The sequence below is a fragment of the Typopeltis vanoorti genome, chromosome 10 (assembly GCF_054136105.1).
Source record: "Typopeltis vanoorti isolate ZY-2024b chromosome 10, IOZ_Tvanoo_1.0, whole genome shotgun sequence".
In the NCBI taxonomy this organism is placed as follows: Eukaryota; Metazoa; Arthropoda; class Arachnida; order Uropygi; family Thelyphonidae; genus Typopeltis; species Typopeltis vanoorti.
In genome coordinates, this window is record NC_143558.1 from 88,244,018 (window position 1) to 88,270,336 (window position 26,319).

At 36.2% G+C, this 26,319-nt stretch overlaps 1 protein-coding gene across 2 annotated transcripts in view; it reads right to left on the minus strand.

Moving 5' to 3' along the window:
* Positions 1-26,319, minus strand: part of LOC150102571 (constitutive coactivator of peroxisome proliferator-activated receptor gamma-like) — a 156,631-nt gene that overhangs the window by 72,566 nt on the left and 57,746 nt on the right. For both annotated transcript variants that reach the window (XM_090398876.1, XM_090398875.1), the window contains one exon: positions 7,814-8,085. In XM_090398876.1, coding sequence (XP_090255002.1) covers positions 7,814-8,085 — 272 coding nt within the window. The remainder of the gene's footprint in view (positions 1-7,813; positions 8,086-26,319) is intronic.

A 26,319-nucleotide genomic window follows, 5' to 3' on the forward strand; every position in this document is an offset into this window, starting at 1 on the left:
CTATAGTGGCCCTTCCCATAATAGACCAGGGAATGGAAAAGATGATGGAGATAGCATGCATCAGCAAATAGACTCAAAGAGTCTATTATGGGAAGGGCCACTACCCTGACCGGTTTCAACCTTTATTGAGGTCTCATCAGTGGGAGCCAGACCCAGAAGTGATACCAAGGTTGAAGTAATGCAGAAGTCATATTTCCATATATGAGACTTCATTAAAGGTAGAAACTGGTCTGGGTAGTGGCCCTTCCCATAATGCATAGCATTATATGTGTCCATAAGGATATGTGCATTGCATTATGGGATACTAAGGCAATTGATGCGAAGTCATTAGCTTCTAAATACAAGTGGTCCATACATGAAGTGACTTCACATGCAAACTTTGTTTGCTTACGCTTGGATAAAGGATGAAACCAATAACATAATTTCTTGGCATCTTTAATTTAACAAGTTGTATTCTTATTTTAATACTATACCCGAACATAAGCAAAGTTTCCAAGTGAGGTATCTTCAAACTGGGTTACTTGTATATAGAAGCAGATGACTTCATATCAACTGCTTAGTATCCCATAATACAGATCACACTTCCATTCAGACATGTATTGTATGCCCACAGTTCATAAAACCAGGGCTGGCAGATTGCCAGGAACAGTCAATTCATGCTGAAGGGGAGAAATAATAAAGGATGTATGAATTGGTCACCAACACGCGAAATCACGTGCTTCATAGATAAAATTTTCCAACTGTTATACAAGCAAAATAGTTACCACTTTAAAACTACAATGTTCATAAAAGAAAAGTTAATTTTTTTGAATTGCAATAATTAACAGCTCGTCCCACAAGATGGATAGATTACCCTATTATTGGAATGGATTCTCCTTCTTCTGACATGTGCAAAAGTGTCGAAGGGGTCTCACATCTAACATACAGTATTTTGCTGTGCATTATGGGAAATTCTACCACATGAATAAACCAAGTGATACTGAGCAATAACCATGCAAAAAATCTTTCTACAACTCTATCTCTGATCAAGAGTTTTAAAAATGTGGTGATATATAATTTTACTACTTGTATATGCAAAATATATGACTGCATCATTTAACCTCAGTATCTTCATAGGTCTAACTTCAAGTGAGGAGACCTCAATAAAGCTTGAAACTGGTCTGTTGTCACCCTTCCCATAATGCATAACAAAATACACTACGCATCCAAAAGGAAGTGTGCTTTGCATTATGGTGTGACAATAATCATAATTTAAAATTATGAATTTTAAAAGGAAGATGAGATGAGATGAATCTTTTTACAATTATTTCTCTATGTTAGTATAATATTAGTTTTGGTTTCGTATCGTCAAAATGAAATGTAAAGCATCTGAAATTTTGATGTGCTTACTAGATTCTGATAGTTGTTACTTTAAATCTTATGTGAAGATTGATGGGTGATTGACAGCTGACAGAAAGAGCATTGTATCGGAGTAACGAGGAAAAACAAGTAGAGAGAGAAAATGGAAATGGAAACATGAGAACGGCAACCAGACAATTTTGTTCTTAGGAAGTTTTTAAGATAATGTGACAGTCAGGAGAATATAAATGGAAGATTCTGAAAAATGAATCGTAACGCTGTGAATCTTTAAACTGGAAGAGTTGAGACTGTCAACAATGCTTAGTAATTAAAAGAAGATATTCAGAGTTGACATTCTAATTCATTGTTCGAGGAAACGCTGAATGAAAAGTTTCGTCTTCTGTCTTAAGGATTCCAGATCTATTCATTATTCTATGGGGAAAAAAAAAGCAACACAATTGCTAAAATATGAAACCGTAAAGTGGCTTTATAATTCTACTTAGATATGTTCTTCTCTTCATGCTTACACGGTGATCAGAATACATCATGAAAATTATGGAAATTAATATAAACCATATTATTTATTATTATTTTTTTTTTTTGCAAACGTGTTGCTCTCTGGCTTAATTTAATTTTGTAACCTAATACATAACAATAATAATAACAGGACTCTAGCTTTGATGTAGTAAGTTTTTTTTTCCAGCAGAGGTCAGGCCAATAGTTGTAATGGTTGGTCAGTAACTTTAGCATGCCATGTAGATTGTAGTGCAGCTTGTTTCTTTGTGTATATATATATATATATATATATATATATATATATATATATATATATATATGTGTGTGTGTGTGTGTGTGTGTGTGTGTGTGTGTGTGTGTGTGTGTGTGTGTGTGTACTGCAGATGATGACCTTAATGTGAAAGAACATGGTAGTTGTTTCCATAATTTTCATGATGTACTTAGATATATTGTTTATGAAGTAGTAGAAGAAACTTCTTTCTCTAGTACAGAAATTTATGCATCGAACTGAACTGCAAGAGGTAAGAATATTTATACTCCACTAAAACTGGAGGAATGATTATAAAAAAATCATATGCTTATAAGGAATTTAAAAAAAAGGAACCCATGGAAGTGAAGAGGTAGTTTATGTTTTCAGGAAAGGGCCTAAGAAGAAAAGTGACTCTGATGAACATTTTGTTGTTGTGTAAAGAGTATTTAGTCTAGTAGACATGGTTAAGGCATGATATATGTTAAACAAACCAGTTATAGAGAGTCTGAGAGTGAATGATTGTATTCTTTTAAGATAAGGAGATATCTAAAGTGTAGATTTAATTTGAAGATTTTGGATCCATTTATTTTTGAAGTTATTTATTTAATTTTATTTATAATGTGCATAGTGTTTCACTTTCATTATATGCGTATATTTTTGTATTTGGTTTTGAGTCAACTTTCTGGATTCTAAAAGGAATAGTTTGAATTCATTGCACCAGTCTGAATGAATTCTTGTGTGTATACTAAACACTAGGTATAAAACAATTTCTTTACAGAGATGAAAAATGATAATTAATAAACAATGGGATACTAAGGCAACTGTTGTGGAATCACCAGCTTCTAATAATTGTGAAGATACTTCATATGCAAACTCTGTTTGCTTACATATAAGTTTAGGATTCCCGGGGCAGAGCTGACTACTACCGGGTGCATCCCCAGGTGGCGGATCGGGGAATAGCCTTCAGATATGGAGGCTAGCTGCGATATAAGCAGAGCAATCTGGCGAATAAGCAGCCGTGGACCAACCGAGTTGTCATTGGGCTATCAGGGTGGGGTGGGGGGGGAAGTAGAAGTGGCAACTCTGTTTCACTTAAAACCTCACAAAGCCCAATGACAACTCGGTGACATGGCGAGTAGTGCCGCCATTAAATAAGCACCTGCTGGGGTCACTGCCCCTGACATCAGGAAGCAGCATTGTCAGTACTGACACAAGGTTGAAGCCAAATGATGACGGAAAAGCTTGTGATCTTGTGAACAGAGATTTGCAGATGGCAATATGATTATATTGTGTACGTCTGTAATACTGTGGAGCAGAAAGCAAACGGAGAAACTACTGCTCTACCTTATCTCCAGAACAACCACCATGGCGAGCAAACCTTTACAATTGGCCCCAAGTTCTCGGTGTCCCTTAAATGGGACAGGGGTGCGAAGAATCTCCGGGCTCAAAATGGTGTCCACTTTTAAAATTGTAACTTGGAATGTGAGAACTCTGTATGAAGCTGGCAAATTAAGAAATGCCACAAGAGAAATGAAGAGGCTGGGCATCCGGATTTTGGGAATTTGCGAGACAAGATGGCCAGGATCTGGAAAGTGTCAACAAGATAATACGACAATGTATTACTCTGGGAATGATGAGAACAAACATCGACATGGTGTAGCTGTAATAGTAGATGAAGAAATCAATAAATCAGTAATAAATTGGATTCCATTTTCTGAAAGGATAATGCTGTTACAACTTAAGGGAAACCCTGTTAACATAAATATCATCCAAGCTTATGCACCCACAGCTGACAAAAGTGAAGAAGATGTTGAAGAGTTTTATGAACACCTAAAAGAGATTAAAAACCTAACAAAGAAACATGATATAAACATAGTGATGGGTGACTTCAATGCAAAAGTGGGAAGAGGGGGTGATGGAGAAATTGTTGGCGAACATGGCTTAGGCACCAGAAATGACAGAGGAGATCGCCTAGTCCAGTTCTGTCAGGAAGAAGATCTAACAATAGCAAATACCTGGTTTAAACTTCCACCCAGAAGACTGTGCACTTGGAAATCGCCTCAAGATAACCAACATAACATTGTCAGAAATCAAATTGATTATATACTGATAAATAAAAGATTCCACAGTAGTATAAAGAGTGCAAAGACTTATCCTGGAGCAGATCTCTCATCAGACCACAATCCCGTAGTTGCAGAAGTACGTCTTAGATTAAAATCAGCTAAAAAATCACAAAAGAAGAAAAAGAAAATTGACGTAGAAAAACTGAAAGACCCGAACATAAATAAAAGTGCCAAGACACAGCTTAACCTGCGATTACAACAGATTAACATAGAAGAAAATAAAAGTGTGGAATCTCTTTGGAATAGCTTAAAGAATGCCATCATAACAACAAGTATTAAAGAAGTAGGTTATGTGAATAATATAAAACAACAGGAATGGATGACAGATGAGATTCTTTCTCTTATTGATACAAGAAGAATGTACAAAAACAAAGACCTAGCCAGGTATACAGAAACACATAGCATCATCAAGAAAAAAATAAAAGAAGCCAAGGAAAATTTGATGAAAAATTTATGTACTGAAATTGAACTGCTTCAGAAGAAACATGATAATTTCAATCTGTATAAGAAAATCAACGAAATTTCCGGAAAACTGAGGAAAAAGCAAATAGTGTCTCTAAGAGACGAAAATGGAAAAATAGTTCTAGAAGAAGAGAATAAAGCACAGATTTCGATAAAATATGTAACAGAACTTTTCAATGATACTAGACAGAAGCCTATAAATATAAAAGATAACATTCAAGGACCAGCAATCATGAAATGCGAAATAGAGAATGCTATACGAACAAGTAAAACAGGAAAAGCCAGTGGACCAGATGGTGTGCAAACAGAATTTTTAAAATTAATAGAACCAGATAACATCAAACTTATTGAAAAACTATTTAATAAAATATATGAAAGTGATGAATTTCCATCAGATTGGCTCAAATCTACATTTATCACTGTCCCAAAGTGAATTCCTGTGGTGACTTCCCACTTATTAGTCTAATGAGCCAAATATTAAAAATATTTTTGAAAGTAATTCAGAATCGCATTTATAGAAAAAGTGAAGAAACTCTAAGTGAAACACAATTCGGCTTTCGGACTAGAGAGGCCTTTTTCTGTACCCAAATATTGATACAAAAATGCATAGAAAAACAGAAATCTGTCTTTATGTGTTTCATAGATTTTGAAAAAGCATTCGACAAAGTCAGACACACTAACTTAATAGAAGTCCTTCAACAAATAAGGCTAGATGAACAAGACATAAGACTAATAACACATCTGTATTGGAATCAGTCAGCTACCGTTCAATTAGACAACATTACCACCAGTGATATTAACATCAAAAGAGGAGTGAGACAAGGATGTGTGCTCTCACCACTCCTGTTCAACATATATGCAGAGGTAATCTTTAAAAAAGCATTGGAAGGATGTCCAGAGGGAATCACAATAAATGGAAAGATTGTTAACAACCTACGATATGCAGATGACACCGTGCTAATTGCAGATAATATTATGGATCTCCAAAAACTCATTGACAGAGTATACATAGAAAGCCAAAGAATGGGAATAAATATAAACATCAACAAGACAAAATACATGATCATCAGCAAACATCCAGCCTCATCAATGAAACTGACACTCAATGGGAAAAATATTGATCAAGTGTCAAGATATAAATATCTTAGTTGCTGGCTTAATGAACGGTGGGATCCAGAAATAGATATAAAGACAAGGATTGAAGTTGCACGGCAGTCCTTCATGAAAATGAGAACACTATTCTGCAATAAAGACCTAAACATGGAAGTCAGATGCTGAATGCTGAAATGCTTCGTGTGGTCTATTCTGCTCTATGGAGTTGAAACATGGACATTGAAGGCGACAACCATCAAGAAAATCGAAGCCTTTGAGATGTGGCTATACAGAAGAATGCTAAAGATATCATGGACAGAAAAAATTACCAATGAAGATGTCTTAAAATCCACTGGCAAAGTTAAACATCTTGTACAAATAATCAAGAAACGAAAAACATCATATCTTGGCCACATAATGAGAAACAGCAAATACTAACTTCTACAAACTATTTTGGTAGGAAGAATTGATGGCAAAGGAACTAGAGGAAGAAAAAAAAATCATGGTTTGACAACATCAAGACGTGGACAGGAAAGAGCAGTGCACAACTGCTCAGATTAGTACAAGAGTGCAGTTTGTTCGCCAAGATGGTCGCTGACCTTCGATAGAAGATAGCACAATAAGAAGTAGTTTAGGATTAAAACAAGAATATAGTTTAGGATTAAAACAAGAATATAGTCACTATACGATTAAGGGGATAAAAATCCCCTTAATCGTATAGTGACAGTATGTAAATTCTTTTCACTTAAACTTTGATATCATCCAGGTCTAGCTACTCACTGATGAGACCTCAAAAAAGGTTGAAACCGGTCTGGGTAGTGACCTCTCCTCATAATGTAAAGCAGTATTACATCTCCTAGGAGCTGTGTGTTTTTACATTATGAGAAAATATCAAGGATAGTGAGGGGGCTTGCTCCACCTTTGCTTCGAGTTGCCTGGGTGTTGCACTACCAGGTGGTCACTTACGCTTGGATTTGCCGATAGTTCTTCGGCATGAAACTCTTAGATCGTAGTTTTCGATCTTAGAGTTTCGCATACTGGCTGTAAAATAATATGGGATTTTTATCCCCTTAATTTAATTAACTTCACCAGAAAAAAAAAATAGCCATTTGGCTTTTCAAGAATATAGTTTCTTGTCTATTTAATCAATAATTTGCCGAATCTGTCTAAAAAAAAATGGGGGAGAGGAATAAAGAGATTTAACTAAAGTTTGTAAGTTAATTCAGGGAATAAATAGGACTACAGATAGGAATTAATTAAATACTTGGTTGACTCGCACACCACCAAAGGGCATAAGAAAAAAAGTTGGTGAAGAAAAGAGATAGATTTATAAGAAATCTATGAAGTTTATGAGAACTTTCTATTTTCTCTGAATTTATGGTTAATGTTGCTCCTTTTGTAATCTTTGATGTAATCAATGTCCACTGCCCTACATCATATCTAAGGAGTGACAGCTCCCCAACAACAAAAACCTTCAACCAATCAAAATGCCTTTATAGCAATGACACAGCCTACATAATGTGCACTATGAAATTCTGTTCCTTTATTTTGATGATGGCTTTCTCAAAAATGACCTTATCACCACATAAATGGAATTCATCTTTCATAATATATTATTAGATTTTTACTTCCAGAGGTCATTACATTATTCACAACTTTTAAGATTATTCATCCTTCACATCTTTTAATTTCTAGATTTTTAATCTCTTAATATATTTCAACTTTCAATTTTTATAAGTTTCCAGGTTATTCCAGAGGCAGTTCAGTTTCCGACAGGCTTTGCTGTTATACTTGATAACATTTGTTGCCAATATTTTATGGATGAGTGGAAACACAAATCACTCAGACACAACACATATTAATACTATGAAAATATCTTAAATATCATTTAATTATAAAATTATGATATTTAATTATATTTTATTATTGAGAGATATACATGCATTTGGTTACCATTCTATTATCAAACAGTAGTAGTACAGTAATTATTTACTTTAAAAAATATTTGCATTCAAAGCGTACTAGTACTAACCTCAAGTCCAGCAAGATATTGTAAGTCATGAGCCAAAGGAAATACTGCCTGTGCTAGAAAAGCATACAGTTCCCAGTGTTCTAATAAAGATGGTCTGTGAAGTAACATATAATTAAGTACACAACACAGAGTAATGAAATTTGTTGGAAGGTGATGAATATCATCTACAGTAAAACTAGCATCTATACATGCAAGAAATATTGAAAATCGCAGATGAACCAGGTCCTGTTCTTTGCAATCAGACCATAAGATATCTAAACTGGGTATGCTACCTGAAAAACAAAATAACATTTTTTTGAAGTAACAAACTTATGATTCAACTAACAACATATTAATCCTGCTGCTACCTACATAATATTATATATTATAGTTTCAATAAACATTTTAATGAATATAAGGAAGATTTGAGGGGAGATATTCAGTTGTTTGCCAATGATGTAAAACTGGGGAGATAACAGTTGATAAACTTGATAGATATCTTGCAGGATGACAAATAAATTGGGAGTATGGGCAGAGGACAATGGTTATCAACTTAATGTTGTAAAATGTAAGGTAATGCACTTTGGAATGAAAGGGTAACATATTTCATATCCTAAATGCTTGGAGAAAGTGTTGTTCAGTGAGAGTTTAGAGGTGCAAAACCAGGGATACTAGAGAAATTGGGGGGGGGGGGGGCAATCAAGCATGTGTCTAGCCACTCCTGGGACAAATGAGTGTTAGTGCAGGAATGACTGTGAGGAAATAGCTACCTCTGGGATAGATGAGTATGAGTTCAGGAATGATTATGAAGAGCTGGGTATAGTTTCCCAGATTTCAAATTTGAATGGGCAGGTAATGGGATTATGTAAAATTAACTGTGGCTCAGGGGGGATGTTAAAATGCCCAAAGTATCAGAAATAAAGTAGAGGAGATTTTGACATTCATCAGTTAAACTTGGCCAGACATTATTGGCATCAGTGACACCTGGTTGTCATAGTATGGTGTGGTTAGAGGGACAGAATGTAACGGATATCTTATTTTCAAAGACGACAGAGGAAATAGGGCAGGAGGAGGGATATTATTAATGATTGAAGTTAAGTAAGATTGTGGATCTGAAGGATATGCTTCATTTGAGCCTATCTGGTGTAGGATAGAGGCAAAAAAGCAATTATCACAGGAGATTTAACTATGGGGATATAGATTGGAAGGAGGAAAGGGCAAAATGGAAATGGAATTTATACAGTTACTAAGGGGACCAAGGGCTCGAGAGTGTTGGATATGGTAATAGCATCAGAAGATCTATCTATAATTACAGTAGCAACTCTACCTCCAATTAGGGAAATTGACAATGCAGTCTTGTCCTGTGAGGTTACTCAGCATGTGGAATTTTCAGTAAAGAAAGGGTTTACCTACAAAGCTGGCGATTATGACAAACTTAGGGAGCAACTGGGAGAAATGCAATGGTATAAGAAGCCACATGGAATGAATGTCATTAGTGCATGAGAAGTTGTTAGGGGATTGTTTGAGCGAGGTAGTATCAAAGCACATACAAACCAGGAGGTATGTGGTAGGATAAACTGAGTAGCGATTAAAGTGGATGAGTAGCAATATAAAGCAGGAGCTTAAAAAAAAAAGAAAACATTGTGGAAGAAATATAAACAAAAAGGTGATCAGCATGCTCATGAGCAATATAAAGCACAAGCAAGAAGTATAATAAGGAATGCTAAATCAGATTTTGAGAGAAAATTAGCTAAGCAGGCCGCATTAAATCCAAAAGAGTTTTTTCGCTATGTAGCAAGTAAGAGAAAGAATGATTATGGAAAGGCAAATTTACTCATTGCTGAATGAAAGTGACAGAAGCAGAAGAAATACAGGCTGATCAAAATTAAAGTATCCCTGTTTTAACTCCCCAACCGGCCAGGACGTATATATATACGTCCAGATAAATCTGGATACGATTCTGTAACACCTATTGAATAACATGGATAAGAAGTGCAAGTTGGTCTCACTATTTCATCCCCACCTCAGCCAGTAGAGAGGTTAAGCCTTGTGAAGCCCCACCCCACCATCCCCACACCCAGTGATCCAAACTTTGCAGGAATGCATTATGCGTCATATTGAAGAGATATCTAAGGGGGGGAAAAGTTCCAAAATTCGCCACCAGGAGGTGCTGTATGGTGTATCAAATGCAAATGTAGTAATTTTTCTGTGTGTGCAAGAAGGAGAAATGTGGGACAAGCATAAAGAAAACATTTTTATTTGCTTCCATTATGCATTCACAGGCTGTACTATTCAATGTGCTGCCCTTCCTGGTATGCCACAAACTGCATCCTTTGCTGTATTCAATGGCAGAACACAGCTGGTTGGGACTGATGTTGCACACATGCTGAGTTATGCTGTCTTTCAGTGTTGGCAAGTTATCAGTATGATCCTGATAAACCCTGTCTTTGAGAAATCCTCAGAGCCAGAAGTCACAGGGGATCAAGATCAGGTAAACGAGGTGGCCATGCAGGGGGAAACACATGGCTGATCACTCTAGCTTCCATGTTCTTGAAGAAGCTCCTGTACGGATTGACCGATGTGTGGAGGGATCCCATTCTGCATGAAAATAACTGAATCCCTGCACAGCTGCTGCTGTAGCTGTGGCACAAAAAAATTGTTTATCACATCACACGATACCTCTTGACAGTAACTGAGCAGTTCACAGGACCCAAATGGTGAGTATCCTCAGAGAAGAACTGCCCAATGATAAATGAAGCTGTAAACCTGCACTAGACAGTAATAACTTCATTTACTTGTTGTCTGATTGGTTTGCAATCTCTGCCAGGTCTAACTCTCAATGATCCTATTTCTTCAAAACGACTAAGCATTCATTGCAGAGCACATGGAGATAGTGGACTTTGTCGACATTTGTTCCGGCAATGAAATTCGCAGAGTGCAGTAAGCATTGCAATTGACAGCTTCACAAACAAAGCACATTAGGGCAAGGTTAGTACCATCACTGTGAACAGTATTAACAACCAGAATGAAGGGAAAAATCCCGTATCCATCTTTTTAAACCCATTGGCACATGTCGAGTTGTATGATATCCAAATTTCATGCATCTGGTGTTTAAAATAACCCTGATGGTAGATTTTGGAATTACTTTTTTTTTTCCTCGGTTATTGCATCTGCATGATGCACAATGTATTCCTGCAAAGTTTCTCTACATTTGGATCACTGGAATGCACTCCACAAGGTCTTAAATATACTTTAATTTTAATCACTCTGTAATTCAGTTACAAAGTGATCACTTTGCAAGAGTATATCATCCAGGTGTTGACTTTGTAGATACTGATGTGACAGAGATTGATGTGAGAATTGAGGTGGATCAACTGGAGGTACTTAATGTATTGAAAAATATCAATCTCAATACTACAGTGGGACTGGATGGTATGTCAGTCAGTATATCATATGAATGAACAAGAGAATTGGCAGTGCCTCTCACAAAGTTGTTTAATCTACGTCTCAGCTCTGGCAAAGTTCCAAGGGAGTGGAAAGAGGGTAAGATAGTTCCATTACATAAAAGTGGCTACAAAACAGAAGTAGAAAATTACAGACCAATACGTATCTCTGGAGTGGTGGTTAAAGTATTGGAAAAGATGATTAAAAGCAAAACTCAGAAATTGATGGATAAGAATATGATACTCTGTAGGTGACAGCATCGCTTAGTAAAAGATAGGTCCTGCCGTAGTAATTATTCAGATTTTATAAGAAAGTGACAGCAGAACTGGATAAAGAAAATGGTTACACCATATATATTATTGCTGAACTTTGCAAAAGCATTTGATAGAATACCACTTGGAATGCTACAACAAAAGTTGGAGCAAATGGGAATGCTATGAAGCTGGCAACATGGATAAGGTGATGGCTAAAAGACAGGCACTAGAGGGTGGTGTATGGTGGAGTGGAATCAAGGCAAATGAGAGTGACTAGTGGAGTGTGCCAGGGGTCTATGCTAAGACCACTACTCTTTCATTTGTACATCAATGATATGGCAAAATATTTTATTTTGCAGGGGGGGGGGGGTATTCAGTTGTTTGCCAATGATGCAAAACTGAAGAGGGCAATAGTTGATAAAGGTGATATGATCTCTTGCAGGATGACTTAAATAAATTGCCAGTGTGGGAAAAGGACAAAAGTTCTCAATTATCAGTTACTGAATGGTAACAAGTTCTGATAACTGAAAGTAACTAAATATTATAATTAATTCTTATTGGAACTAATGATCTGTTATCAAAAATATGATATGGAGAGAAGGCATGAAAGATCTCTTGGAGGAAGCAAGAAAGAAATGTGAGAAAGTAAAACTGTTGCTTTGCTATCTCATCCTCATACCCTATGACACTATAATTGCACTAACTGAGATGACCTCAGGAATTTTTATGCTGCTTTTCCATGATCAAATTATTGTCTCATGATCCAAATACCTGTATTGAACTAGTAATTAGGATAATCCTCAGTGGAATGAGAGCCTTCATTTCCCCTCCACTGCAAACCATCCCCCCCCCCCCCGAGTGTGTCCAAACCGTGGTTCTCAAAAAAATGCAGCTTATGTTTAAGAGCTTAAATTAAAAACTCCATCTTCTCATTTAGCTTAAAACATGTGTAAACAAGTTATGAGTGATTCCAAATGAGACTTCATAAGAATGAAATGCAATAAGCTCCTCTCTTGCTCAACTGGCAGTCTAGCTTTCTGGTTCTTTGCTAAGGTTGTTGGATGTAACTTCTGTCCTTCCAAATTGTCACATCTCTCTCTCATGCATCTCGATGTCACTATGGTAACCTCATCCAAGGAAAAGGCAGACCCTTGGTATCAATTTTTTCCTCCAACTCCTGCCTGGATGACCAAAGTATATCACCTACTGTACTTCTACAAACTGATCACTGCATTTCTCCTTTGAACTTTCACCAAAAGGACATCACAAAAGCCCTTATTAATCTTGATACTAATAAGACTCCTGGTCCAGATGGTATTCCTCTGGTTGTGCTCAAGACTTATGCTCCAGAATTGGTGCCTCCTGTATCGTCTATATAAACTTTCATATTCCAGTGGCATCTACCCAACAACATTAATCAAGCTCACACCAGCCTGTACCCAAAAAAGGGAGACAAAAATCAACCATCTAACTATCGTCCCATTACTCTCTCCTCAGACGTCTTTCAAACATGATGGAGAAAGTTATCAGCAATCAGCTTCTTCATTACCTGGAGGTTCATCAATCAATTAGTGATCGTTACCATGGAGTCCACCATTCTCGTTCTGCAGCTGACCACCTAACTAATCTCACCTACCATTGTACTCAGACCACTGAAAGATTTGGAGAAACTCATGTTACCACTCTTGACATTTCTAAGGCATTTGATCGTGTCTGGTACTGAGACTTACTGAACAAACTACCATCTTATGGCCTCCCTTCTACACTCTGTGATTCCAGCTCAGGGTTCTGTGATCTCACCCATTCTCTTCCTCCTTTACATCAATGACCTCCTTTCTCTGGCTTCAATCCTATTTACAGCTTTGCTGATACTTCATCCTCTTAATATTCAATAAACCTCCTATAGCACCCTAATGTTAGATGCCTCATGATCTTCCATAACAGTGACGAAACAGTGCGAAGACACCTTTTTTCAATTTCAATGCCAAAAAAAAGTTTGCCTTATTACCCACAAGAAAAATTCTACTTCATTCCCCCTCATTTTTGATAATGTTCGAGTTTCCTTTCAAGAGCAACTTTCTCTTCTTGGGTTGACTGTCATATCCAGTTTATCCTAGTACAAATGTATCCTCCATAACCTCCATAGCCTCTAAAAAGCTTGGTGTTATTTTTCCAATCTAAGCATTACTTCTCTTCCTCTCAACTCCAAACACCCTACAAGTCTCAGATCTGTCCAACTTTGGAGTACTGTTCTGACATTTAGGGTGGAGCACCTAAGACCTCTCTAAGAATTCTTGACGACATTCAGAAGGGGGGACAATCTGCTTAATAAACAACTCTTCCCTCACAGACTTTCTTCAGTCACTATAATAGGTGCTTTGTTTTAGTTCAGTGGCTTTTCTATAGGTACTTTCATGGGCAATGCTTCTCTGGATTGACTGCTACCATTTCTCCACTTTCTTTTAACAGAAGAACTAGAGCAGCCAATGGCCAACACCAGTACACTGTCCAACTTCAAACACACTGAATTAACTTCTCATCAGCTTCCTTCAATCCATTCTCCTCTATTCTTTGGAACAATCTCTCCCATACTGTTTTTCCCACTGAGTACAACTTCCCACTCTTTAAGAAACATATCAACAGGCTACGTTTTCTCCTTAATCACTTGCCCACAGATGGCACTAGAGTGTTATAAGTCTTGCAACCTTTCATGTGTGGGATCAACATTTAAAAAAAAGGAAAAAAAAGATTCAACGTGCAAGCTGTGTAGAAGAAATGGATGCGAGTTTTTGGATGTGTGAAGCCTGTTTGATGGCAGAAAAGACTTGTATAAGAGGAAGAGCTTGCAGTTGAATGGATTTAGCATCAGGAGTGTGGAAAAATTACTTAATGGAGTGAGACCTAATGCAGAGAGCCAGGGAAACTAGCTGATCATGGGAGGAATGATGAGAATGGCACTGAGAAATGTTATATATCTGGCATCATATCATCATCATCATCATATGTTCACTGGGCATCCATAGATGCCATATGGTCACTCCCATGCTCGGTGATATGCCACACTAGGCCTCGCCATGTAGTCCTGTTGTGTGCTTTTCTGGAGGCTTCAACTCTGAAGATCAGTCGCTCCCCTTTCCCCACACGCCATCCACCCATCCATCTCATTGACAGTCTACCCCCTTTCTCTTTTTCCAGGAACTTTACCTTCTATTTAACTGGAGTTAATTGTGAGTGCTTTTTTGATGAAAGAGATCAAAGAGAAGTACGATATGATACTGTGTGAATAATTCTTAGTGCAAGTTTCCACAATGAGTATGACTCCATGAATGCTTTGCATGTATCAACACCACCTTCTAATACTGGTGATGGTGTCCATCATAAGTCTATAATGTTACCTGAAAGAAAAAGAGGAGATGTGATAGAAACTTCTAAGTTATTAAAGGGGTTTTATAGGATTGACATAGATGAATTTTTTAATTACGTGACAGGGAGAAAACAAGGGGCCACTCTAGGAAATTGTGGACACGTGTAGTTAGCAAAAGGGTGAAAGGACTAGATTTTTTTGCATGAAGAATGATAAATAGACAGAACGAATTGCTAGAGAGGTTGTGAATAAGTTCAAGGAGAAGCATGACAGTGTTGTGTGAATAATGGTTAGTGTGGACCTCCCACAATGAATCTGATTCCATGAAGATGACCCCCCCCAAAAAAAATTAATAAACGTTCAGTCCCTTCTAACACTACTTGTCTCTCTCTCTCTCTCTATGTTCACTGGGCATCTACAGATGCCGTATGGTCACTCCAATGCTCGGTGATGTGCCACACCAGGCTTCGCCATGTAGTCCTATTGTTTGCCCTTCTGGCAGCCTCAACTCTCTGAAGATCAGTCACTCCACACACGCCATCCATCCATCTCATTGATGGTCTACCCCTGCCTCTTTTTCCAGGAACTTTACCTTCTATTACTGTTCTGAGAAGTCCTCCTTCCATCCTTTCTATGTGTCCAAAATATTTTAATTTTCTTCTGTCAGTATCCTTAAGGAGCCTTAAAGTTCTACTAATCTTTTCTAACACCCATTCATTTGTACGCCTTTCAGTGTATGATATCCTCAACAGCCTTCTGTAACACCACATCTCAAAAGCAGATATCCGTTTCTTATCTGACTTCTTTAGGTTCCAAGTCTCACATCTATAAGTTGTTGTTGGAAAAAACAACTGCATCCAAAATCCTCAACTTTGTTCCCATGGAGTTAGATCCATCCTTCCAGATTTTAGACATCTCTGACTGATGTTTTAGTCATTCCTAATCTTCTTCTGAATGGCAATTCTTCAATTCTTTCTCCATTAAGGTACGCTTGTTTCTCAAGAGCTTTCCTGTTTGTATTTCCTTTGAGAACCATACCCTTTGTCTTGCTAGGATTGAGTTAAAGTCCTCTGTTATTACTGATCTTGTTAACTTTATCAAGAATTTGTCTTAGTTCTTCCTTGTCATTACAGAGTACAGTATCATCAACATACCTCAGATTACTGATTAATCTACCACCTATCCTAGTTCTTGTCTTGAGCTTATCCAATGCTTCATGCACAATATCCTCTGCATATATGCCAAACAAGCGAGGAGAAAATAAACATCCTTGCCTAACTCCTTTTCCAACCTGAAACCAATCAGTTAATCCAACACCTGTTCTTACCGTGGTTTCTTGCTCCCTGTATAAGTTGGCTATCAACCTGATAGTGTGTTGATGAAAAACCCATTCTTTTCATTACTTCCCACAGTTTCACATGCTGAACACAGTCAAAAGCTTTAGAGTAATCTAAGAAATACATTACCAGAGGAAGTCTAAATTCTTTATATTTTTTAAACCCGAGGTACCTGATGTGCTGGACCATGGCTTACTTCATGTAATATACATCTGTTATATTATCTGTAGACGTCCCTCCCCTTTTTTCCTTCCTTTTTTAATTCTTGCTCCTTCCTCCCAATGCTATTAGAGTATTTGAGAGCTAGGGTGAATCTTTCCTATTTTGCTATTTCATTTCATCTTATGTGGAATGGGCCTCTGCAACCCTACCACTTTCTTCTTGCAGTGACTTCACTCCAAAATGTATCTGGCAAAGGAATGGAAATGTACGTTAGGTTCAGGCATTTTGAGTGCAAATGGGAAGGAAAAAGCTGTCCAACAAGGATAAGCAGAATGTACTAAGTAGAAGAAAAAGCTAGGCAATAATTTGTTATGCCTGTACACAAATGCCAGGAGAATGAGAAGCAAAGAGCTTAAGTTCATTGTCCATTGGAATATGTTGTGCCCTATGATTGTTGCCATAAGTGAAATCTGGCTGTCAGAATCAGATGTAACTAGATCAAGGATAAAAGGCATAGTAGGTTTAGGAATGACAGAAGAGACAGGAGATGAGTTGGGGCTACTACTAATGATATCAGTCGACTTGAGTCCAGTTAGGGTAGAAACAAATGAAAGCAATAATGGTAATAACATTAAATGTAGCAGAGAGTTTAAGGCTATCTAGTGTCAAGTGGAGGCTAACTGGATGAAATATATGGTGGGATGTTGCTATAGATCTGGCAGTTAAATTGCTGGGGGATGATGAAATGTATCACCAAAATGCCTCAATAAGTACTAAAGAGTAATCATTACTTAAATTATCCAAATATGAATAGATAGAAGAAAAATCTCATGAAAAAAGAATGAAGGAGAATTTATTGAGATGTTGCAAGATAATTTTTTTCAACCAACATGTGATAGAAGGAACTCAAGGTGAAACAATGTTAGATTTGATCAGAGCATCAGAAAGGGGGGGGGGGGCTGAGTGAACAATATGACTATTTTACCACATGCTAGTGACAGTGATCATGTCATACTTTCCTGGGAAGTAGCTAATTATATAGCTGTTCCAGTATATGTTATAAGCTGAAATACAGACCAACTCAGGAGAAAACTATCTTCGGTTCCATGGTATCAGTTACGGAATCTTTAAAAAAGTGCTTAAATGATGCAGTATCTGTGACTAATTCTCAGTTTATTAGTTCTTCTAATTCTCTAGAATTAGAACTACAAGGGCAGGGGTAAGATAAACACCTAGCCAAAAATGATATTAAAGCAACTGATATAGCCACAAGAAAGAACATGTTAGAACATATAAAGGTAACTTATGGACATATAAAGGTAACTCAGGTTCTTATATTCTTATTTCATCGTATGTTCTTTCTTATAGTTATATCAGTGGCTTTAATATTTTTAATATTTATATAATTTTTGTATTAGGTGTTTATCAGAACTTTCCAGACTCCCCCCCCACCCACCCAATAATAGAATTGGAGTGTAATGGATGTGCAACCTCATTAAGCAAGATATCCATAAGATGATGTGGAGGATGATATGAATGAGATGATGGAAAAGATGAAATGAGTAAGAAAAGTTACAGTCCTACCACAGATGTGAGATCCCTCGACACTTCTGCGCATGGCAGAAGCCAAATCCATTCCGATAATAGCATAATCAGTGCATTTCATGGGATGGGTGTTTATTATTATACATCAGAAAATTAGCTTTTCTTTTATGAAAATTCTAGTTTTTAAAGTATTAACTATTTTGCTTGTATGACAGTTGGAAATTTTACATATAAAGCACATGATTTTGAGTGTTGGTGACGAATTCATACATCACCTTATTCCTTTCTCCCCCTCAACATGAACTGACTCTTCTTGGCACTGTCCCAGCTAGGGTTCTCACAACTCTATGAAATATATTAAGTGTAGGTCAGAAAAGTTCCGAATATTGTACTTAAAACTAAATTGGAGAGTATGAAAAGAATTTGGTCCTGCAGGCTAAAGGCAATCCAGCAGAATTTCACATTATGCCAAAAGTAAAAAAAAAAAAAAAAAAAGAATGAATGTAGAAGAATAACGTTACTGAATACAGAGGAAACTCTTGTGTCACAAGCTGATGAGATTGTTCAATGAATAAATGCTCACTTTGCTCAGATATATTAGCCAGGTGTGTACAACAGATTAGAAACTTTTACATATAAAAGTTTATACATATAAAAATATGATTATGTCATTGATGTCATTTGTTAACTCCTCTAATTTTTCTCAGAACTCTCATATCTGTGGTCTCTAGTCTCTGATCGAGTGCTTTATTTCTGATCCAACTCAAATGCATAACATTAAACCAGCAATATGCCTTGTACACTGCTAATTTAGTGGTCTGGCTAATTTCTCTCTAACTCCATATAAATTTATTCATTTGGCTTCCCACCATACCAGCTTTGCTTATTCTTTTTGCCTACTTCCATATATAATTTGCCATCTGCTAAAAATTGTGCCTAAACAGCTAAAATATTTTACTTTTTTGTAAGTTCTCCACTGAGAATACAGTTGAAATTTTTTTTATATTCCTATCAATTTTCACAATTTTGTTGTTTTCAATGGGGATTTTCATACCAAATTTGTTACATATGCTATTCAGTTTAGTTAAAGAATCCTAGAGCCCTACACTATATTTATTTACAAATACAACATTATCTGCATAAAGCAAAGAACTAAGTTTAATATCTCCAATTCTGAAATCGGGTTTAGCCACTGTCTTTCTTTCTCCTTCCATCTAGTGAGTATAAATTCATTCTTATGCTATCCAAACGATAAATATCCTCCTCTTTTCTACCTAGTGGTTTACAGACAGATAAGTCTACTCAAATATATTTAGAACAACAACAACAATATACCCAGTTCTGTGATTCTGATGAATTAAGTCTCACCAGTGATATCATTTGTACTAGACAGAGAATTTAGAAGAAAAGTTTCAAGCATTACAAAGCCATTTTTTTATATTAGAAAGATTGTACAAAGAAAGTTGTATAATCATCATATTCATCAATCAAACTTTATGCACATGCTTATATTTCCCGATTTTGTAAGTTATCCTACTTAATACCCCTTATAACTGTGTTAAGTATTATTATTTTTTAATAATTTGAGAATCATGTATTTTGAATATTAATGGTTACAAACCAAGATGGTGCATTTATCATGTATTATATGCACTATACTTACATTAAAAAAAACTAATTAACACACACATATGTACTATACTTTTCAATTATTATTCTATTTTATTTTCGATTAACTGTATGCAATGATAATAATCTTGAAACAATACCAAAAATTCTGCTCTCATTAAATAATTCATTTCCAATGTGAATCCAACTCATAATTATTTAGTTAGGATCTGAAATGAGCTGTGTGAGTGGAGCTACCAGTTTAATATCATAAAGTGTAAGGCTTTCTAATCTGCTAGGCAAGGATGTGATGCAGAGTATACAATCGATGAGGAAAATTTTAAGAAAGTCAAGGAGATAAGGTATATTGGATTGGTGGTAGACAGGGACTTCAAAGTTTAGAGAGTCACATTGCCAGAACTGTGAGGATATTATAATGGATATTACAATTATGACAATGATGAGGAGGCCCTTAACATATAGAAGAGGTTGATATTTTGTATTGGTGGTGGAGAGGTGGACAAATTTTCTAGTCATGCTGCTAAAACTGTGAGGATCTCATAATGGATCATTGCAATGATGATAATGAGGACTTGAACATATAGAAGAGGTTATAGTTCCACAGTATCAGGACAGATTTGGTCACTGGGCTTTCATGGTGATGAGGATATGTTAAAAAGAATCCAGAAAAGATTCACAAAGGTAGTCAAAGTGGTCTTTGGAATGTGGAGTACAATTGAGAGAATGTAAATTGCAAAGCCTTGTGAATAGGAGGAGGAAGGAGGATATGAGAGACATATAAGCTAGTCAAGGGTTGTTATTAGATTGACATGGAAGAGATTTTTCATAGAATGGAAGGGGGGGGGGTACAAGAGGCCATCCCTGGAAACTGTATAAGGAGGGTATGAGCAGAGGAGTGAGGAGAAGGTTCTTTACATGGAGAGTGGCTGGTGAGTGGAATGCATTACCTGATTGCATAATGTAGACACAATGAATCAGTTTAAGGCAAGGTTAGATGAGCTTTGTGTGTTATAGTGTGTACCTTCCACAATGAGTCTCTGGAGGTCAGATGTTAATAATAATAAAGTGGTATAAGGTACCTGAGGTAAATAAGGCTCAGCGTCTAATAAGGCCCGTTTAAAAAAAAATCACATTTACGGTAAGTTGTGCCGGTTTGGTTTCTTACACACACACACACACACACAGGACGCAATAAGCAATGGCAAATCAGTGGTGCCATATTGTCTAGTGACTGTATTGTGTCAGTTTGACCTAGATCTTTGTGGGAGGTGGTTGTGTCTTCCCGTTTAATAATATTATGCCGCAATAATTCGCAAGTTTTAATTTAAAATATTGTTCTTTTCGCATTGTTTTTATATTTAAATTGTTCCTTCAACATTCAGTTTTATGATAAAAAATGTTTAATTGATTTGAATTCATATTTTACGTGAAAATAGATGTGATCTAATCTAGTTTGCGCAGTAGTTAATAAGGCCCAGTAAATTTGTTGATGGGCCTTATTAAACTGCTATAATTTATGATTTTCTTTTTTGGTAATTGCTCATAATAGTTACTTATTTTATTGCTAAAGGCCTCTGAAAATGTCAGAAGTTAAGAAGAAACGGGGTCTTTGGACTGATGAAAGACTAGAAGCAGCTATGAAAGCTGTGTGCAAAGAGGACAGCTATCACAACGTGCAGCATCAGAACGCTATGGAGTAACTAGAAGAACATTGAGGAACCATTTAAAGACAGAGAAGATGACAAAAAGATTAGGAAGAAATACTGTGCTAACTAAAGAACAAGAGAAGAACTCGGTAGAAAGAATAGTAAAGTTTGCTTCAATTGGCATCCCTTTAACTCCAAAAGCTATATGCAGACAAACTTTTATATTTTGCGAACAAAATGAAATTAGGAATAACTTCAATAAAGAAAGTGACCTCGCAGGAAAAGATAGGTTGAAGTTATTTTTAAAGAGAAACCCAACAATTTCTAAACATAAAGCTCAATTTTTGAATCCTGCTTGAGCTGTAAGAACATGTCCTAATCCTCCATCTTGTGATTCAGACAACTCTGATAATGAGATTCCATTGGCAAATCTAAAAACAAAGAACTCTTTTCAGGAGTTAATGCCGATGCCAAATTATGCAGTTGTAAAGGCAACCCCATGAAGAAAAGTTAAATTATAAGGGCCAGAAAGTGACCAAAGATCTTTTCAAAGAAAAGGATAGTAAGAAAGAGAAGGCTGCCATTAAAAAACAGGAAGAACCAAAAAAGAAATAAAGGAACAGAGTGTCAAAAGAAGGGTGGTATTGCCATGGATGCAGAGAAGAAAAGTTGCTGATATGAGGCAATGCACACGGTGTCTTAAATGGTACCATGAAGAGTGTGTTGGTCTCACCAAGAAGAATGTGGTGTATTTGTATGCCCTTATGACTGTTCTTAAGCTAATAATTATGATTGAAATTAATAATAATTAAAAATAATTATATTCTTTTTTAAATATTTAATTTTGTTCAAGGGCTTTATTAAACTACTATGGTTTAATAAGGCCCACACAAAGTGTTTTTTAAAGACTTGATTAAAATATAAATTACTGCAAGAATTGTTCTTATTTGTGTTTTTTTAAATTAGTGATAATACAAACTTTAATATGAACACTGTTGTTTCAATTAATCTAAACAATTGTCTAACTTATTCAAATTTCAAATAAGGTGGCCTTATTTTTCTCAGGTACCTTATAGATTACTGTGCACAGATCTAGTCACTTGGTTCTAGTAAAAGGTATAAAGATTATACTGGGGAGGATTTGGAAAAGATAGCCTAAGGCAATGTCAAGTGTCTACAATGTTAGATAGGAAGTAAGACTGAGGAAATGCCATTTGCAGTCTCATGAATAGAAAGAGAGAGAGAGAGAGAGAGAGAGAGAGATGATATGATATGATCAAGACATAAATTGGTAAGATATTGTTACTGGTTAAACATGGAACAGATATTTTACAGAATGGAAGTGGATAGAGGTAGAACAAGAGACCATCCCTGGGAGCTGCATAAAAAGGTGCAAGTGGAAGAGTAAGGAGCAAGAAGTGGAATGCATTGCACAGCAACATAGAAACAGTACTTAAGGCATGGCTCAATCACCTATGAGTGAGACAGTGGAAACTTTCATGATTAGTCTTCTGACTCCATGAAAGTCTAATGTTAATAATAATAATAAATTAAATCAAAGTGACAATGATTAATCCACTCTCCTCCACAGTGACGATATAATGAAAGATGCTGAGCTTCTCCTCTGCAACTTTCATGCTAAGCCTTAAGTGAATTTATAACAATGCTTCACGGTAGAAACAACACCAAGAGAGGAATAACACATTTATAAATTCACTAATATTTCAATAGTGTTCTACCCAGCATCATTAGAACACAATTAAGAAATAGAATTAGACCAAATATTAAATGAAAGAAATTTTCAAATAGCAGTAATCACTGAAACAAAAAAGAAATTAAACGGAACCATGAAAACTGACAATTTTAATGTAATATATAGTGGGGTTGACAGAGACCAAAGAGCCCAAGCAGCAGGTGTTCTGATTTGGATTCATAATTCCCTTTCAAAACAGTTAAAATATTATAAATTATGGAATGAAAGAATAATAGAAGCTAGAATAAAAATAGACAGAGGTTATTTAACAATAATTGGTTTATATGCCCCAGAAGAAGAAAGAGAACAGGATAATATTGAATTTTATAATCAGTTATAAAATATATATAATAAAATAAATAAAAATGATTATGTAATGGAGTCCGCACGGTTAGCCTAGTGGCTATGCGCCTCGCAACCATATGCCTGGGGAAGGAGTGTCCTAGGTTTGATTCCCGTCGACGACGTGAGGAGCTCAAGAATCTTCCTCAGCCATAGCCAAGTTAGCCGGTCTTGGGCGTGGACAGCAGGGTCCCCCCCCTCCCCAGTTTATCTGGGGTTTTTCGTCCCGCAAGTAGGCAACCGGCCCCGTGAACACACACACACACACACACACACACACACACACACACACAGATACAGTCATGAATATCGCCTTTAGGGGTTTTAGGGGATACAGCAGAGGAGTGGCGAATCAGCTGCATTAATATGCCAGTATCCCCCTCATTAGGAGGGGACGCGACCCATCCTGGACAGATGAGAAGGATAGGATTATGTAATATTAGGAGACTTAAATGCAAGAATTGGAAACAAGAAAATTAATAATAATATAGGAATATATGGAGAACATACTCTAAACAGGAATGGTAAAAAAAATTGATCGACTTTGTAGTTTATAATAACCTTAAAATAACGAATTCTTTCTATAAACAAAGACATACATAAATATACTTGGGCAGCAAGAGGATGGAAATCAATATTAGATTATTTTATCTTAAATGAAAAGACATCAAATTTCTCTTTAGATGTTAGAGTTCAAAGAGGATATGAAATAAGTAGTGACCACTTCCTCGTTACAATAAAATTAAGATTACCACCATATAACAATAACAGAAAGAAAATTTAAAACATTTGTTTATAAAACTAGATTATTAAATGATACAAATATACAATTAGGTCATGTTTTAACAACTTGCTCACATTCTATAACAATGTTACCATTGAACTAGACAAGGGGAATGAATACACCATGATACTTTTGGATTTTGCTAAGCCTTCTGACAGAATATAGCATGGAAGACTGCTGCATAAATTGGAGAAAATGGGTTTGGGTTATACAATATTAGCATGGATAAGAGGATGGCTGACTGACAGATATCAAAAAGTGGTATACAGGGATCTGAGTCTGCAAGGTTTAAGGTGACAAGTGGTGTACCACAAAGATCAGTGCTTGGTTCACTGTTATTCAATAACAGTACATTAATGATATTGGGAAGGATTTGACAAGTGACACACAGTTATTTGCTGATGATGCAAAGATAGGTAGGATAATCAGGAATGCTGCTGATATGCAGTCTTTGCAAAATGATTTGAATAGGCTAGAATTGTGGGCATGGGAAAATGGGTGTCAGTTCAATGTTAGTAAACGTAAAGTCATTCCCTTCATCGTGATTAGTTATCCAACGTCGTATTATATTCGTGGGATTAGGCTAGAAGAAACTGACGAGGCTAGGGATCTTGGAGTGTTAATAGATAGAAAGTTGAAGTTTAGGAGCCATGTGGCAAAGATTGCAAATATAACTCAAAAGATAATTGCAATGCTGAAACGAATGTTCACATGTAAAGATAAGGATGTTATTTTGTTCTTTACAAAGCCTTCATAAGACTTCACTTGGACTACTGTGTGCAGGTCTGGTCTCCTGGTTTCCGTTGTGATTCTGATATATTAGAGAGAGTACAAAGGAGAGTGTTAAAAATGATATCAGGATTGTGGAATACTGTTTATGAAGACAGATTGAGAATTTGTAGACTGTAGACACTAGCAAACAGGAGAAAGAAGGGTGATATAATTGAGACTTACAAACTTCTAGAAGTGTCATACAGGATTTCAAATGATTGAAATTTTCAATTTATGGAGGGTGGGGAAAGGATGAGAGGGCATCCTTGGAAGCTGAGAATGAAGGCCGCCAAGAAGGGTGTGAGGGCTAGATTTTTCTCTCAGAGGGTGTTCGTGATTGGAATGGATTGCCATTGGATGCTGTGAGTGCAAGCAGTGTGAATGAATTCAAGAATAAGTATGATAGCTGGTATGTGTAGTATGTGGCCTCCCTTGATGAGTCTCTGACTCCCTGGAGGTCTCTCTTAATAATAATAATACAATGGCTATATGAACGAAGAATTAACCAACATTTAGATAAAATAAAGCAAAATGAAGAAATAGAAATAGAATGGCTGAATATAAAAACGATACTAAATACAGCAGCAGTAAATGAAAGCTTAGGAAAGACCAAAAAATTCAATAAAAGGAAAAAACTGAAGATATAGGATGATACAATCAAAGAAATAATAAAAATTAAAAAAGAAGCCTATCATAAATGTTTAAGCAGTAAGAGATTAGAAGATGAAATAGAATATAAAAGAATAAGAGTCAGAGTAAAAACAAAAGTCAGAAAAAGACAAAGAGAATCATGGAACAAATTTGTTTCTAATTTAAAATATGATTTATATAAAATAAGACCCAATGTATATAAGATTTTGAAACACTCAAATACAGATACTAAAGAAAACATAAAATTAAACCCCGAATTGAAATTAGAAGAATTCCTATCTTAAATATTTTAAAAATAACTGGCAAACATTTAATGAAAAGGAAATAACTAAAGAATTAGAAACCAGCCTGAAAGAAACAAGAAATGGAAAATCACCCAGAGAAGATAAGTTTGGTTCAGAATTATATAAATATGCAGGAATATGGTTCAAAGAAAGACTTCTATTATTTTTAAATAAAATCTATTCAACTAGTACCTCCCCCTCCCCCCAATAAAATGGGGGGAGAGGGAGGTACTAATGAAAAAACGAATTTATAATTTCAACATTATTTTTATTTTTCAACATAATCTCCCTTAAGACTAATACATTTATTCCAGCACCATTATCCAGTCCCTGTAATGGTTCTCAGTAAGATCTGCAAAATACAGCTGCAATCACCTCTTGATTCGAAGAAAAACACTGACCAGTGAGGAAGAATTTTAGTTTTCGGAAGAAATAGAAGTCAGAGGGAGCCAAATCTGGGGAATAGGGTGGATGTTCCAACAATTCATAGTGCAGATCCCTTAATTTTCCCATTGCCAAAACACCTTTCTGGGCAGGTGCTTTGTCCCGATGAAAGATGAT